The 18,250-nt window shown below is 45.4% G+C and overlaps 1 protein-coding gene across 2 annotated transcripts in view; it reads right to left on the bottom strand.

Moving 5' to 3' along the window:
- The window catches only part of dlg2 (discs, large homolog 2), a gene marked incomplete at both ends in the record, with an annotated part of 124,684 nt that extends 122,090 nt beyond the window's left edge, over positions 1-2,594 (bottom strand). For both annotated transcript variants that reach the window (XM_084438417.1, XM_084438415.1), the window contains one exon: positions 2,553-2,594. In XM_084438417.1, the coding sequence (XP_084294543.1) occupies positions 2,553-2,594 (42 nt within the window). The remainder of the gene's footprint in view (positions 1-2,552) is intronic.
- Between the last annotated feature and the right edge of the window lie 15,656 nt (positions 2,595-18,250).

The raw sequence follows: 18,250 nt of genomic DNA on the forward strand, positions 1-18,250 counted from the left end.
GAAACACTAGATAGAGAGTAACAAAAAACACTAGATAGAGAGTAACAAAAAGAAACACTAGATAGAGAGTAACAAAAAACACTAGATAGAGAGTAACAAAAAACACTAGATAGAGAATAACAAAAAACACTAGATAGAGAGTAACAAAGAAACACTAGATAGAGAGTAACAAAAAACACTAGATAGAGAGTAACAAAAAACACTAGATAGAGAGTAACAAAAAACACTAGATAGAGTAACAAAAAACACTAGATAGAGAGTAACAAAAAACACTAGATAGAGAGTAACAAAAAACACTAGATAGAGAGTAACAAAGAAACACTAGATAGAGAGTAACAAAAAACACTAGATAGAGAGTAACAAAGAAACACTAGATAGAGAGTAACAAAAAACACTAGATAGAGAGTAACAAAGAAACACTAGATACAGAGTAACAAAAAAAACACTAGATAGAGAGTAACAAAAAGAAACACTAGATAGAGAGTAACAAAAAACACTAGATAGAGAGTAACAAAACACTAGATAGAGAGTAACAAAGAAACACTAGATAGAGAGTAACAAAGAAACACTAGATATAGAGTAACAAAGAAACACTAGATAGAGAGTAACAAAGAAACACTAGATAGAGAGTAACAAAGAAACACTAGATAAGGGCAGTAGCATGATGGTTGGTACTGTATCTGTGTAGAAACCAGACAGATGGTGCTATTTCTTATCTGGGTGCCTCCTCATGCATACATTACCCACAATCCCCCTCCCAGCGACCCCAGTTCCCTTTGGTTTGTGCTAACGTAGTGATATTGTATTCATGGTTGCGATGGTTGTGTATGACTCATACCTACTGTATGCTGCTCTGTGATGCAGTCATCTCACTTCACTTACTGTACAACCGCTTCCCAGCTGAGAGATTCTCATCCTCCCAAAATGGCAGCGCCATATTGATCCATAGCAACCAGCTGATGCTCAGCAGGGGTGGGAATCGGTAATGATCTCATGATTTGATTCAATCGATTACTGATGTGATAGATTATAATTTGCAATGACCTTTCCACCATTTGAATACAGTAACCATACAGTAACATCTATACATAGAATATATAGTGTACATAGCATAACCAGATGCCAATACAACCCCCGCCCCCTTCCCCCAGGTCATTTATTTATTTATTTATTCATATCCATATATAGCATGTATATAATCCATCCACCGGTATCTATCTTATCTTACCCCTATCTGTATCTACTGTATAGAAATGGTACTTATAGTGTAATTTGTAAATTTGTAACTTTGTAATTTGCTATTTATAAATTGAGTATTGAAGTTCTATCTGTATTGAGCATAATCTTGGAGCCGGCAGCAACATTTCACTGTAACTGTACAGGTACATTACACGTGACAAATAAAGAAATCTTGTATCTTAAATACACCCCAAGCGCAAAATGAGTGCGCCCCTGCTGGACTAGTCTTGCATAGCCAGACCTTTCTCACACCTCGCTTCACGCTGTTCCAGTCCTGGAGAATCTGGCTCCACACGATTATCATTCTGAGATAGGAGGAGAAAAAAAGTATTTCTTTCAACCAGTCACAATTGTCTTGTGCGACGCTAAACTTGTTTTATTGTCAATGGTGCCCTGGCAAAATAGAGTCGGGGAGATTGAATCTGATTCAGCTGGGCCCCATGGCATTATGTGACCTGCAATACCGAGCTTGGCCACTAAGACAAAAGTGCCTCACAGCCCAGGGCTGTTCCTAGGGGCTTGAGGAGAAGAGCTAGAGGAGAAGAGCTAGAGGAGAACAGCTAGAGGAGAACAGCTAGAGGAGAACAGTTAGAGGAGAACAGCTAGAGGAGAAGAGCTAGAGGAGAACAGATATAGGAGAACAGCTAGAAGAGAACATAGTCAGGGGTTCTTTCATGCCTCAGCACAGGATATCCCAATCACTTTACCTACTTAACACAACACTCATAAAACCGTCAATTAGACCCCTAACAGAAGCAGTGTGCCAGGCTATGGCTTGGATACAGGGGCAGGCGCCATCTCGGCTTACAGTACGTGTTTCCGGAGGAGGACCCGGCCAGCGGATGCCCAGTGTAAGCAGATTGTTTCAGCTCTTTCAACTCTGCCAAGACTATGATTGCTGTTCTGTTCTTTCTGGGGGAAGGGGTGGGGGGGGGGGGGGCACCCCAAAACTGAAACATGGCAGTCATTACGCCTTGGATAGAAGCAGTCAGAAGGTATCAGGAAGACTGCTCCTCTCGCGGACTACAAAGGCTCACTGTGCCAACAAATCTGCTTTCTGTCATCCAACTCAGGTCTGCCAAACTCATTTTGCGAAAGTCTGAGCATCTGAATAAAGCTGTCCCAGCCACCTGTGTAGTTGCTCTAACACCCCCCCCCCCCCCCCCCCCCACACACACACCTCCTCTTACTCCCCCCTGTCCTCCTCTCCGTCCCCTCACCCTATCTGTGAGTCGGACTCACACACACACACACACACACACACACACACACACACACACACACACAACAGCCACAGCCTGTCGATCCCTTACCTTCAGATCTGTTCTCAGTGCACAGTAGCACGCAAAAAACATGGCAGGGCGCGGGAGGGAGCATGAGGAGCCAGTCGAGAGCCGAGCTTCAAGAAGGAGCACCTACGCACGCACGGAGGAAGGAGCACGCACGGCGACGGCTGAGAGGAGAGGAGCAGCGGGTGAGAGGAGAGGAACGTTGTGTCCCCGTGCGGAGCTCTGCTGGCCAACCTGCCGAGTTATGCTACTGAGCCTTCTTGCTGGAGGGACTTTTTCAGATAAGAGACATGGCAAGGAATTAAGCATGGTTCCAAACGTTACATCACAGCCCACGAGCAAGCAGGCAGGATACAGCTGACAAGAATGGGAGAGAGTGAGCGTGACGTGTGTATGAGTGTGTGTGTGTGGGTGTGGGTGTGTGTGTGTGGGTGTGTGTGTGTGCGTGCGTGTGTGTCTTAGCAGATTTGGCATGATCGTGAAGGAGGGTGAGAAGGAAAACAGTGGGAGGGAAAAGTGAAGATTTGAATGTAAGTTGAATAAAATTGGTTGTGTCCTCATCAATCTAGGGGTCTCAAACCCAGCTAGTTAACTACAGTAAAACTGTCTAGCTAGAGCAATCCAGTGATGTCCACCTTTGGTCTGTCTTAGTCGATTAGTGTCGTTATAAGCGCAGAGAATAACCGCCCATTGACTGCCATTCAGCTATTCATTCTCTATGGTGGCCGGTTCAATACCCATATTTCAGGTTCTGGCGGGGAAGGGGGTGTAGGTGAAGAATATTGAACTGGACTGAACACTATGAGCTTTATATGTATTTTGTTTCTACTCTGAACCTCTATGGTCCATATCGAGCAAAGTTCGCCCACATACTGTACTTCTTATGTCCAAATGCTAGCCTCATGCCCACACTCCAGAAGTAGTCATCTGATCTATGTTGTGAATATTATATATAATATAAGATTTGCATATTCGCCTATAAGGGATACTGTTAACTACTATGTCAGACGATTTCTGCAAATGTGAAATGTCTGACCGCTCACACCTTTGCCGAAAGGTTAGTAACACATGTAATTTATGAATAATGTGTTTCATTCGCCCGTACCTCAAGCACATGTGTCGTACGATAGATGTAACTTCTGACCATTACCGTTACAGTGTTCCATTCACTCTGCTTCCCCTGCTCAGGGTGGCATTATTGATCAAAGTGCAATCTCAAGCAGTGAGCTCCGGAGCTGCTGTATTAAGGCTCCAATTGATTAATAATGAATCCTTTGTACTTCACATCTCTGATCGATCGTCCGCCACCTTTATTTGTCTCTCAAGTGATTTGGTACCGAGCCATTCAGAGAGCCTGCTTAGATCACAACGCTGCGTCCATGCACGGTTGCGCACCCTTCTGTGAATGTCGATAAGGCCAAGGCCATGGGAAACGCCATCTTGGCCGGGCCGGTAGGGATGGACAGACTATCTGCTGAGTACACATTCAAGAAGAGGGATCAGCCAATCACGACGAGTACCAAAACCCTCAGTGAAGACTGATGGAGGAGCAGCGCAGGTGGATCCTCAACTACTTCACCCGCGATTCACAACCACTGCAAAAGCTTCACAAGACCTGGTATGAGTTGTCTAGTCGTCCTCCAGGCCTGGTATCAGTGTTCCAGTATGAGTTGTCTAGTCATCCTCCAGGCCTGGTATCAGTGTTCCAGTATGAGTTGTCTAGTCATCCTCCAGGCCTGGTATCAGTGTTCCAGTATGAGTTGTCTAGTCGTCCTCCAGGCCTGGTATCAGTGTTCCAGTATGAGTTGTCTAGTCATCCTCCAGGCCTGGTAACAGTGTTCCAGTATGAGTTGTCTAGTCGTCCTCCAGGCCTGGTGTCAGTGTTCCAGTATGAGTTGTCTAGTCGTCCTCCAGGCCTGGTAACAGTGTTCCAGTATGAGTTGTCTAGTCATCCTCCAGGGCTGTTGACACCTCCCTGCAACTCCGACATCCTCCGAAGCCAGTGCTAGCTGACGCCATCTGGGCACTCCACACAGACTCACGATTCAGTCTCTAAACGCTGAGCTTAACTAGAGATTGAAGACATTCGTACATATGTTGTTGCTAAAAGTGGGTGAAAATAATTTTAAGAGTTTGAAAAAAACCTGCACTGCAGAACAAATCCATTGTCTTTAGGGTGGTCCTTCCTAATGGGGTGGTGAATGTTTTGTTTCGATTCTCTACTCCAGTTTGTTTGGAGGACATAATTTCCAGTAAGGTAGGTCTTTCACCCTATTGGAGATGTAGACATTGGTTCTGATTGGTAGCGTCTGTTTTTGGCGCTGCTCTAGTGACGAATTTCAATGAAGATGTCTCCCGACTTTCGAAAACTCACTCCACACACCTAACCTTCCAGTCGCAGGCCAGGTTCAGTATGTGCTGCATGGACATACAAGGACAATCTGCAAGCTGTTCAGCGAGTACGTCAGAAGGAAGTACAGATAGGCAGTTATCCTGTTCGATGGCCATCGAGGCAAACCCTCCAAACAACACAAATGGTAAATGGACGGCACTTATATAGCGCTTTTCCATCTTAGCAGCACTCAAGGCGCTTTACAATGGCCTCTCATTCACCCATTCACACACACACTCACACACCAATGGCGGTAGCTGCCATGCAAGGTGCTAACCTGCTCATTGGGAGCAATTTTTGGGAGCAATTTGGGGTTAGGTGTCTTGCTCAAGGATACTTCGACATGTGGACAGTCGGAGCTGGGATTCGAACCACTGACCCTTCGATCATTGAACGACCCGCTCTACCAACTGAGCTACAGCCGCCCCGACAAACAAGCACCCAGCTCAACAGCATGCTCAGAGGTCACCGACAGAGGAAGAACCGTCAGATGCACCGTGGCTCCAGGTGATGCTGAGCTCCTCACCGTGCAAAAAGCGGAGAGTCTTGCCAATGCAACAAACACTTGTTGGTGATGACACACATGTGTTCGTCTTCCACCACACCAATAACCTGACGCGCCAGATGGTTTGCTTCGCATAACCAGCTGGGAACTCTCCACTGGAAACTGTTTGGAAAAGGGCGGGCACTTTTAATAAAGTAGATGACCCATCTGTCTATCGTGCGCTTAACTTCAACCGTTCCTCGCTGTCGTTACACCTAAACCGGCCTAGCATAGCTGTTTGTATTTCAAAGTCGTCAGAACCAACGCCGATTGGCGATATAGTTTTCTGATCTGGCACAAACTGACCTCTATGGCGAGTATCCAGACTGATTTGATAAAAACAGAACACGAGCTTGCAAAATCAGGACGGTCTCACGAGGCTACCACCCCAACCTCAAGTCAACATGACCTCCGACCTCTTCAAACTTGAGCCGAAGAAGAGCACAAAGAAGCCAGGTGGTCTGGAATCAAAACCGTCAAGCAGAAGCCACGGGTTCCAGCCTGTGATCTCACATCCTCTTCATCCACGCAATAGCCGGCTGTGACACTTCTTCCCGCTTTTATCGCGTTGGGAAAGTAGCTTTCCTCAAGAAATTCACAACCAGAGGCGACTTCCGTGCGCAAGCTACGGTGTCTGACATCTTCCACAGATGTTGTGTCAGCAGGAGAGAACGCTTTGCTGCGCCTGTACGATGGCAAGCCTGGGGAAGAGACCACCGCTACGACACAAGAGCTTTTTTGAGAAGGCGGCTACTAGCGTTTCTCATGTACAGCCACAGAGTCTGCTGCCCACGTCAGAAGCAGCAAAGTACCGCAGTCTTTGTGCGTACTACCAGGTGCAGCAGTGGAAGGGAACCGTAGATCAAACAAACAACTTTTATTGCCATACGGTGGATTTTGCACAGCACACGGTGATGAGGCGCACACACACACACACACAGTGACAGAAGTGTCAACCGCTGAAAATTTTCTCTGCTCTTCACCCATCCTGTTGTCTTCCCCCAAGGGCAGACAGTAGGCAGCGTGCAGGGGATGTGCCCCGGGGCCAACCAAGTGCTCCTATCTGTCTTCACCAGGAACGGACAGCGTTAGTGATCTGTACTTCTGCATGTTTTTCATATTGGGTTATTTATGGGGGAAACCCTTACGAACACAGAGAGAACATGCAAACTCCGCACAGAAAGGCCCGGACACCTTCTTGCTGTGAGGCGACAGTACTAGGTACTGCGCCATCGTGCCACACGTGAGTGATTGTGGGCTTCAATGTCTTGCTCAAGGACACTCCGGCACACTCCGGAAGCTGGTATCGAACCGGGGACCTTGCGATCCCCACTCTACCTCCTGAACTACGTGCCACCCCCAGATGAACTGCTGCCCCAGATGAGAGTGATGCAGGCTTGTCCCTGTCTGAACTGACTTACCATGAGCTCCTACGTGTCATGAGTTGCAAATCAAAAACAAATCAAATCAATTTTTATTTGTATAGCGCATTTCATACACAGAGGCAACACAATGTGCTTTACAGAGAGTTGGAGGTGTGTGTGTGTGTGTGTGTGTGTGGGGGGGTGTACATAATGATGGAGATGGGTCAGACTATTGAATACCACTGATCCCTTAGGACTGCATGAAAAATATTGATTCACCTGATCCAAACAAACACCAAAACAGCTACTAAACACCTCAAGGTGTCTTCTGGATTTGGAAAATAGATAGTCTCCTGGGTGGAATGGACTATACTTTTACTGACACACCAAGCATAGCAGTACAAAGCAAAATGTACTTGGCAGCAGGAAAAAAATAATTGTGGTGAGCGCCCCCAGGTGGTGGGCTCTGGTACATGTGTGAAGGACGCACAAACGCATGCACATACTTGGCAACAGGAAAAATGTATCGTGGCGAGCCACGTAGCCATCAGAACAGCAATCTGTGTGAGAGGCAGGGAGAGCACACGGCAGCCCGAACTGAAAAAGGGACGATTGTTATGACGGTTTGGGCACTGGAGCTGGAGGTAACGCGTCAAACGCCTGATCACTTCATTCACATGCGCCGAACCCTCGGCGAGCGCGGCGGTATGTGGACAGGAGGCGGGATGCGGTGGGGGGGAGGCTTCAAACGTCGCCGCTTTAGAGAATATATTTTTGGTGCCAGCCTCCCTGTTACCGTGGTAACTCACCGCAGCCAAGGAGGAGGAGGAGGAGAAAGATGCCTCCATCCGTCCGCTTCTCAGAGATGCGGGGGAGGAGGAGGAGGGAGAGAGCGAGGGAGTGGAGGAGGGAGAGGAGACGGATAGAGGCGTGAGAGAGAGAGAGAGAGAGAGAGAGAGAGAGAGAGCAGGGAGCAAGGACGATGTGAGAAAGGGAGGAGGAGGTGTGGGGGTAGCTGGATGAACTTCATCAGACTTTACCAGAGTGTGTACAGCACATTACAGTGTTTTTCTGCCATTAACATTTAAATCAATGACATGTAAGTAAGGGATAATACACTCCAAGGTGTGCTGTTATCGAAAAATAATAATGCACGACGCGGGGGCTAATTACCGAGTGGGATTTGACTCGGAAAAGTTTACATTAAAAATGATGATCCTATTCCCTGGAGGAACAAGGATGATGGAACCGTAAGTGAAATGTAAAATGTCCATTACCTTTTCTTTCAGCAATGTCTCCCATCCCTGGATACGACCTAGCAACCTAAACAATGAGCCTAGCAACCCAACCTGAATACTGCTTAGCAACCCAAACTGAAACTGCATATTTGCTGAATATGTAGAGAATATGTGCTTCACAACCGTAAATGTGTGCAAAACCATGGTGTTTGATGCAAGCGCAAGTCGAGCTGAAGACGACCAGACAGGTTCAGACTCAGCCAGAAAGGGAACTCCGAAAAAGTTGTGGCATATAATTAGAAACTGATCACATATTGGGAATCTATTACTTCTCTCAATTGAAAAAATATTAAACCATTGTATAACGAGAATTATTACACGGCTCTCGGAAATACTCGATTCTGATTGGACAGTTGCTCATTCTACCAGTCAACCGTTTCTTGATAATTGACCGACGTCAAGGGCAACCGAGCAATATTGACTGCTGCTAAGGGTAACACATTATATGTCTATGGACGACAGTTGAAAGTTGTCTGAAAGTTGCGGAACATTGTAAACAGTTAATAACGGTTTTGACTGTTGTATCTGAACCCATTCTCATTAAGCCAATCTCTGAAAATTCCCATTGCCCAAGCGCAAAGAACTATTTTGCTGTAGAAATACAAAGGGTAGGCCTATTAGTATTAATGTCGTTGGTAAGTAGCCATGTAATAAGCGGGATAAGGTATGGCCAGCCAGTCATTATCGAAAAATAAGAGCCCAACAGTGTGTTCAGAAGCCCAAGGCGACTGGCCATACTTTATCCCTTACATAATGCCCACCCCTCCAGCCAATCAGCATCGAGTATTCACCCAGGCCATGGTATAATACAATTTAACAGTCTTGAAAGGCATGAACAGGGTGGAGTGACTGTTTCCCTCTGAACTCCAAACTGATCCCTCCACATGTTCCTGGATTATGTTCACGATCAAAGAGGATTTGATTGGAGAACGCAATGGGGAACAAATCTTCTCCCAACCAATCAGTAAGTAGGAAGCATAATAAGGATGGTTGCTTCTCCTGACAAGTAGCAGGGGAAGCAGACAGCACCTAATTCAACAACTATTCAGCACTGTCATGTGAATGACAACATTAACATTAAACAACCCCCTGATCAAGAGACTCACTTCACATTCAAAATGTGCGTACTACACCTTCACAGTACCAGTTATTCACCTTGCTGTCAACCTCTACACCACAGGAAGACTGGAGCTGAGTCTAGGATCAAGGTGTTGTAGACCACAGGAAGACTACCTCTCAGCAGTGTTAACTGGCAATGCTGCAGGATAGGTTATTAACAAGTATAAATATATCTTCTCTCAGAGGCATCTCCCACTGAATACGTGAGTCACACACACACACACACACACACACACGCACACATTTGCATACGCATATGGTCAAACTCTCCTTCTCTTTCTCTCTCTCACACACACACACACACACACATGCGCACACACACACGCACACACCCACACACACACACACGGCAGTAAAGGTCACAGGCAGGTGTTTGGTTCCGTGACCACACGTCTCCAAGAGACCCACGTAAGCGCTCCCTCACCTCCCACCCACCATGTGACCAACACAGGCTGAGTGTTCAGGCATGTGGGGGTCAGGACTAAGACACAGAAAGTGTTAAGACTGGACAGAAACTCAAGATTCAAGATTCTTCTTTATTTGTCACGTTCAAGGTTCAAGGTTCAAGGCTTTTATTGTCATGTGTATTAGAAAATACAATGAAATGCACTGTGCCCGGCACTCTCAGACATCAAGACATAGCTTAAGACATAAGAGAGTAAGACATTACAATATGACAGGAGACGTTTACAAAATAAGACATTAAGACACTATAGACATTACGAAATACGACAATAAGACATTAAGACATTACAATGAGACATTAAAGTGGAAAAGTGACAATTAACACAAAAACAAACAACGAAACGAGAGTGACTCGGAGTGTGTCGCCATAGTGCGGCGCCATCCCACTGCCACAGGCTATCAGAGGCAATGGGAACGTCAACGTGTAATTTATCTGTACAGTTACAGTGAAATGTTGCTGCTGGCCCCAAAATTATTTGTTCAATTTACCAATTACAACTGGATGGATTATGTACAGTACATGCTAAATGCCATCATCATCATGAACTCCTGAGTGTGTGCGCACGGTTTTAAATGCAATCTGTCTAGCGTATTTATGTCTATTATGTAGGGCTGGGTATCGAGTCGAATTTCAAGAATCGATTCGATTCCGATTCACAAGGTTCAGAATCGATTATCACGATTCAATTCGATTCGATTCGATTCAATATCGATTCGGTTAGAGCTACTAAAACCTGTTTTTTTTGTGTTTTTTTTAGCTGTAACCTTAATCACATGACTGCCAAGTTATGCAAATCAAAATCTTTTAGCAGCTTTAAAACCAACCTAAAAAGTAATCTTAAATCTACTCAACACTGCACGACTCATCACTAATCAGTTAGGTGGGTTTGTGAATGAGTGTGGTTGTGTGACTGGACGTGCTGCTATGACTGATGAATGTGAAAGAGTGAGTGTCTTAATGTAATGCTAAGTCTGTATTGTACTTTGTTTTACTTATTATGTTTGTTGTTTTTATCTGTTACCTGTTTAGAGGGACTGCAGATGCAATTTAGCCTAAGGCTAACTCTGGTGCGATGCATCAAATGTTTTTACATTTATGTTTTAATTGCACATGGTCCCTTCCAAATAAAATTGAAAATGAATACTAGGGCTGGGTATCGATACTGATTTCCAAAAATGAATGAATGAATGATTCATTGAATGAATGAATGAACTATTCATTCCTTAATGTATTCATTCATTCATTAAATAAAAGATCCATTTTTGGGATTCATGAATCGATTCTGAATCATTTGATTCAGAATCGATGAATCAATTTTTTAAACCCAGCCCTACTATTATGTCTACAGCAGCGGGGAAGAATGCCCTAGAGCACACGGACAGGTTAGCCTTTTATAATGGTGTAAATAACCCATCTGCGCCATAATAAAAGGCTACAATTGTCTGCGCGCTCCGGCAATGTCTAGCCTGCTATTCTGCCATGTCCCGCTCCTGAGAGACGCCAGGCCCCCTATTCCAGCAGCTGATGTGTGGTGGAATCCCCTCGTTGTATCATACGTCTATTATGTCTATCCTGTATACGTACGTCTACGTGTCTACGATGTGTATATTGTGTCAGATAAGCTGTGTTTAATTTTATTCTATTCGGGTATTTATTTATTACTGATAAACACTCAATACAGCTTCACAAGCCAAGCTGAGCTCATCACCTTTATATCCTAAACTCAAACACAGTGTGAGCATCACATAGCTAATGGCTTTCTTGGAATTTACGTAGTATTAATATCTACTTGGGTAAATTCCAGCCATTAGCCTTATGTGACACACACACTGTGTTGTTGAGATAATATGAAGTGGAACATTCCTGTCTAGAACACTCTGAAATGGGGAACTCACTCTGGGGAGATCAACTGTTGTTCCAGGGTTCTCTGTTCTCTCAAATTTCTCTCCCCAGATGAGCCAACTTGACCCTACGGCCTAACAAACCTCTAAACACTACTACTGTCCACGACAGTTGCTGGTTCACGCACCCAAGAATCCCACTCGCTGATGTGTGATGTGACCGTAAACATTTTGATTTTGGATTTGAAATGTTCAGTTATTTGTATAGACAGCACCTGACAAACACTTCCTGGGTTGAAGCACTGCTCTAGAGAAGGCATTCCCAAACTGTGATGCGGGCCTCCCCTGGGGGGCCCCAAAGAAATTCAGGGGAGGCGATGGTTAGAAAAAAAAGAAAAAAAATGTAAATGTATTTTTGAAATGTCTATGTTTTTTATGAATTAAACATGATTTTAAATGTCAGAAAATCGAAATAAATAATGGGAGAGATGTATACTAAATGTGTGGATAGTGCAGAGAGAGCCTCCCCCCGCAGGCATGAATGTATTGTGCGAAAACGTCATCATAACGTTAACTAACAACAGGTGCCACCGACCTAACTTAGCTGTGTAACGTTATGGGCTAGCTAACGCTGCCTTGCATAATGGACAAATTTGGGGGGTGGGGGGGGGCGCAGGTGTGTCACTGTTTTCAGAGGGGAGGCCCCCATTGATGGAGTTTGGGAACCCATGCTCTAGAGTAAGATGGTTGCATTTTGTGAACAATGGTGGCACAATGGGTGTGTATTCTCTGAATTGAATCAGAGACCGCATGATGGATGGATGGACGGATGGAGGGAGGGAGGGAGGGAGGGAGGGAGGGAGGGAGGGAGGGAGGGAGGGAGGGATGGTTGGATGGATGGATGGATGGATGGATGGATGGAGGGATGGAGGGATGGATGGATGAATGGATGGATGGATGGATGGTTGTATGGATGGATGGATGGAGGGATGGATGGATAGATGGATGGTTGTATATTCTATGAAGCATGATTGATGCCTCCCACTGCATTCTAACTCAGCGAGGAGGGATGGCTAAATTGCCGTTGTAAGGACAGACATCTGCAACACTTAGAGCTTGGGTTGATGTAGCATGGCACCCTCTAGACTACAGCACCCCTGCAGTCCAGCAAAGAGCAGCTGTTGAGGAATGAGCCGTCCTGCAGCAGAGGATAGTCCACCGTGCCCCACACACACACACACACACACATACACACTGAGCAGCAGCCCCATCACTCTGTCTCTCTGCCAAATCCCATCATCCCCTGCATTTATTCATCACCTGATTGGATCAGGGCGGCCGTTGTTTCCTCTCATGTGCAGTGGCGCCTGAAAGTACTATCCCCCCCCTCACAGCCCCAACACACACACACACACACACACACACACACACACACACACACACACACACACACACACACACACATTGCCTTTTACACATACACACATTGCCTTTTACACATTTTGCTGTTACTAACTAGAACCCATATGTATGTAAAAGGGTTTATAAAACACAAACAGGACAACTAGAGATAGTTACAACAATTTCTAACAATTTCAAAAACTATCTATCTATCTATCTATCTATCTATCTATCTTATCCTAGAGTTTAATTAACTGTGCATTACTGGTACTTCAGTAGTCTATCAACCAAATGTAGCGCATTATACAGTATGTAGAGCATCCAGGACACATCTTGGATGCTCCAGGAAGTCTAATTAAGCCTAATTTATACTCAGTTGACAAGTGTCGTACGACAAATGTCTGTCGACAGAAAAAAATGTTGACTGAAATTTAGCATTTATACTTCAGCGAAGTGTCTGATCACCTCCATGGTAACTTGCAGACGTGTGGCTGATTGATCCATGGCAACGAACGCGCCTTCTATCTAGCTATCCAATCACAGCAGTTCGACGAAAGTGACGGCGTCTGCGACATTCGAAAGTTTGGTAGGTGCAAGACACCCCTGTCCGACACAAAAAAGTGTTGACTTAAAAGAATGAATGAATGAATGAATCTATGAATGAATGAATGAATAAATGAATGAATGAATGAATGAATTAATAATTTATTCATTCATTCATTCATTCATTCATTAAAAAGAACATATTGTATAGCACAGCTAATTAAACGGAATTCACAGCATGTGGTTTGCTTTCCATCGTTGCGTGCAGGGCCTGGTGGGAGAGTAGTTGGGTTAAGTGAAAGTGTGAGCCTGAGACAGATTAAGAAAGTTCTATTCTCTGTTCTAGTCTAGCGAATAACAGGCTTGAGGGGTCACAGACGGATGCATGGGAAATCACAGCACAGCAGTTGCCGTCGGACGCGCTTGCGCTTCTCAGGGAAGGACTCCGAAAGCCAGAAGAGAAAAAAGAACAAACGGAGTCTAATCACAAACAGAGAACTTCTTACGGCCTGAAAAATGTCCCGCTTTGAATAATTAATGGTTTTCTTTCCCTGAATCTGTGAATCAGCGTGCAGATGCAGTACACACACACACAGCGAGCACCGCTACACTTGTTCACCAGAGCTGGAGTAGAGCCTTGAGCTCTGTACCCTCTTTTATAAGACGATCCCGGCATCGCTTTGAAATTAGATCTCTCACCTACGTTGCAACTGGGACACTGACCGGTTCGTCTAGTACAGTATCTCGGACAGGATCAACGACCGGCATACAACACCATATGTCTGTACTGTGAGGAATACAACATAATCTATGTACTGTGAGGTACTGTATACAACTACTACATCTACAGTACAGGTATGTTCTGTGAGATATTCAACACCGTTTGTCTATACTGTGAGGTATACAACACAATGGTGTTGCACTGTCCTGGGCTGAGTTTCCCAGAGGCATCGTAGCGCTACGTTCATCGTAAGCTATGGCGTTCATCATAGCGCTACGATGAACGTAGCGCTACGATGCCTCTGGGAAACTCAGCCCTATGCAGTCTTCATCAGAATATGCCATTAATCTAGTCAGATTCCTAGTATGTGTAAACCATATACACTGCCAATCTTGAATCTTGAATGTCTGTACTGTGAGGAAAATATACATTTTGGAATCTTAACATTCAGTGTGGGCCATTGGTTGAGGTGTGATCTCCACTGTGAGGGGATGCTCCTCACAGGCTGATCCTAGGTCTGTTTTGAGCCCCTTCCCTTCAGACACCTCCGGTGGTCTGGCTATAACACCACAGCGTGCCTGACGAGACGTTGGGCGCTTTGCTCTCCAGACTCATCAGACTGACTGTCTGCCTCTGCGCCGTTAAACTCAACTTGGGGCAACTTGTGACGCCAAACTGACTGTAAAAAAGCACTCCTGGCACACTTTCGCCATCACCCCCCTTTTATGCTCTCCACCCCCTTTTACAATCCCCACACCCGTTTTTAAACTCCACCCCTTTTATAAACCACACCCCTTTTGATAATATCCACGCCCTTTTTAAAGAAAAAACTGGTAGTGAGCTGACGAGATCAGGATCACTCCTGTTAAACTCTCTGCCGGACACTGAACACCCCCAGTGATTATATTACATTACATTAGTCATTAGCAGATGCTCTTATCCGAAGCGACTGACGATGATAGTCTGAGTCATTCTGTGTAGCCTGTTCACTCATCTCTCAGTCAATAACCTCTCAATCCAATTCAATTCAATGAGGCTTTATTGGCTTGACCATACAAATATAGTATTGAGAGAGGAGAACACACCTGCAGCCACTTTCCCCATCAGAGGGAAAGACCTGCAGCCACACACCTGCTCCTAATCAATGGCTGACGAGCCCTGGGATAAACTGGAGCTGGAGGCGACCAAACAGGGAGAAAACATGTAGTCATGGAGAGACGTAAGCTGTGTTAGGAATCTCTCCCTCACTCCCTATTCCCTAAATGGGGTTCACCATGTAGTGAACTACCTAGGGAACGGGGAACATGTAGGGTACATGCGCTGTTCCCTGGAAATCAAGGTGAATTGTGGGTAATAAATAGTGGACTATATAGGGAACTAAAATTCCGTGGAGAATTCGGGACACTACAAACAAAATGGCTGACGCCCCATATAGTGCACTATATAGTGAATAGGGAGCGATTCCGAACACGGCTGTAGTCATGGAGAGACGTACCAGAGCTAGTTACGCCACGCTTTTTTGAACGGCCATACTGACGGAGTTTTCTCTTTTCCTCCCGTCGCAGGGTGCCCGGCAACGGAGAACCCCAGAGAGGACCTAAGCCAGCGGACACCGACGAGGAATACTTTTCCTTTTGAGCACTTTTTCTTTTTTTGAATTAACCCCCATCCGGGCCTAACTTGCCGCCTGAGTCCGTCTCGTTGCTTGGTCGGGTGATAAGTCCCCTGTCGGTTGCCCTGTGGTTGTCACAGTACATATAGTGTGTGTGTGTGTGTGTGTGTGTTTGTGATAATATGACGTATATTGCTGGGGAGGTGTGTGTGTGTGTGGGGGGGGCATCACATTCTCAACATATAAACAATAGAAGGCATAACCAATACAACAATAATAATCAGAAAGATAACGTGTGTGTTTGTGTGTGTGTGTGTGTGTGCGTGCGGTGGGGGTGGGGTCACTCACTGTCCCTCAAAGAGTGGCAGTTAAAGACATATTGTGCAGCTAGACTGCAGCTCTCTATGTGCTCCTCCAACAGGATTGGTATTTTATTGATGTTGGTTATGTGGTCAAAATCAGGAGGATATTTGAATTTGGGGAGATATTTTGTTGGGGATGGCTGGAGTTTTTGTGCATTCGGTGAGGAAGTGCAGCTCTGTCTCAACTTTGTTTTCTTTGCATCTCTCCTGTGTGGCAGAAATCAGCAGTCAGAGATTCTGTGTTTTCTCTCAGTATTTTGTGCTCAGAAGCTTTCTTTGCTTGAGCACATTTCACATCTGTTGGGTAGGTAATGACAAGGGCGCGGGATTTTCCCACGGTTTCATTCATGCCTGCTCCACAACGGCTCTCTCCTGCCGGTTAGCAGGCTACTATAAGCTAGCGCAGGGCTAGCCTGTGTATCTTGAGGTAAAACAAAATCCACAGAATAAGAGTACTGTGGATAGGACGGCCTTACCTTGCTACTCTACAGTGAGAGGAAAACTGTGCTAGAGTTTGGTGTCTTAAATCCTTTGTTTTTTTGTCCTTAGTAGCCTTCTCCCTCCTCAGTGTCAGTAGCTAACGTTAGCTGTCACGTTAGCTGTATAGCTAGCTCTCACGTTAGCGCAGTTAGCTTCTCTGTCTCTTTCTGATCTATATGGTTTTCTTCCAAAAGGTTGTTCCCGCGCTGTTTTCCTCTCTTTTAGGTTGATTTTTTCTAAAGTTGTATAGGCTTATCTCAGTTTTAAACAATTTAATTTGTCATTTCTTTAGGAGCTTCAGTGAAATATGACTCGTCTGTGCTGTCTCTCTCCTTCTCTCAATAACCTCTCTCTCTCTGCCTTTCACTCTCTCCCTCCCTCCCTCCCTCTCTCCCTCCCTCCCTCTCTTTCTCTCACTCCTCTACCTTCTCTCTCCTTTCCTCTGAGGCTGTTCGACGTGCTGCCAGGCCCGTGGGCGTCTAGCAGCAGGACCTCTGAGGGGGCGCCCTGTGAGAAGGTCAGAGGTCATGATGAGACCATCGTGTACACCTACAGGGTCTGGAACTGATAACACTAAAACAAGATAGGAACCCCACGTCTGCTGTCTGTGCCTCTGTGTCATCGTTCATCGGTGTGCCCACCTGCGACTGACTGATTTAATTTCTTGGACAAGTGCCAACATCACAGCCAGACACATTGTGGTAGTACCAGACATCCATACATCCATCTATTCAAAATGGGGGCATTTAATTTATTTTTAAATGAAAGAAGGGGGAGAGATTTTAGAGTAAAGGACGGGACCGGGCCCAGTGGAGATGGATTTACTTGAAAGACGACACTTGTATCTTCCGTTCACATGACCTGAGACAATGTGCTAATGAGAGAGTGTGTGCATGTACATGCGTGCGAGCCTGTCGTACTGAGCCTGAACTCGTGTGTGTGTGTGTGTGTGTGTGTCCGCGTGCGTGCGTGCAGCGGGAGGTTAGTAAGCCAATCAGGCTTTGGTGCTGCTGATGGTGCATGAAGCTGGACAGGAAGCTGGTCTTAAGGCTCTGACCTCAGGAAGGACTCTGCGCAGAGAAGGCAGCATTAACCCGTCACTGTGTCCTGTGAGACTGCCAGCACGCGAGCTTTTACCCTCAGTGAAAATGCCCCCTCACTCTCCAAGGATGGTGCTGTAGATGGGAGACCCACACAGCTAGAATACAGGATATCCTGAGACTGGCTGGATATGTTGATTCGAAAGTAAGTAGTCAGTTAAAATATCAGTGATTAAAAAAGTATAGAAAAAGAACCTCATGAGATTGTAACTTTCTGTAGGTAATCAATAAAACAAAACAAAAAAGGAAAAAAATAAGTAAAAAGGCCATATAATAAGATGGTATGATAATCTACTGTTCATTGTAATGATAATGTTGCTATTAACAGATGGTACTGGCCCTTGCGGTATGCAATAACATTGCTATTAACCGATGCGGTTCATTGTTAACACTTCAGATTTCTATTGTGCTTTTAAGGTTGCATCTCATTCAGAGCATCCATAGCACCCTGAGAGATTGGCAAAGCTCAATGTCCCCAT

This window comes from Borostomias antarcticus (genome assembly GCF_949987555.1).
Source record: "Borostomias antarcticus genome assembly, chromosome: 1".
Taxonomy (NCBI): Eukaryota; Metazoa; Chordata; class Actinopteri; order Stomiiformes; family Stomiidae; genus Borostomias; species Borostomias antarcticus.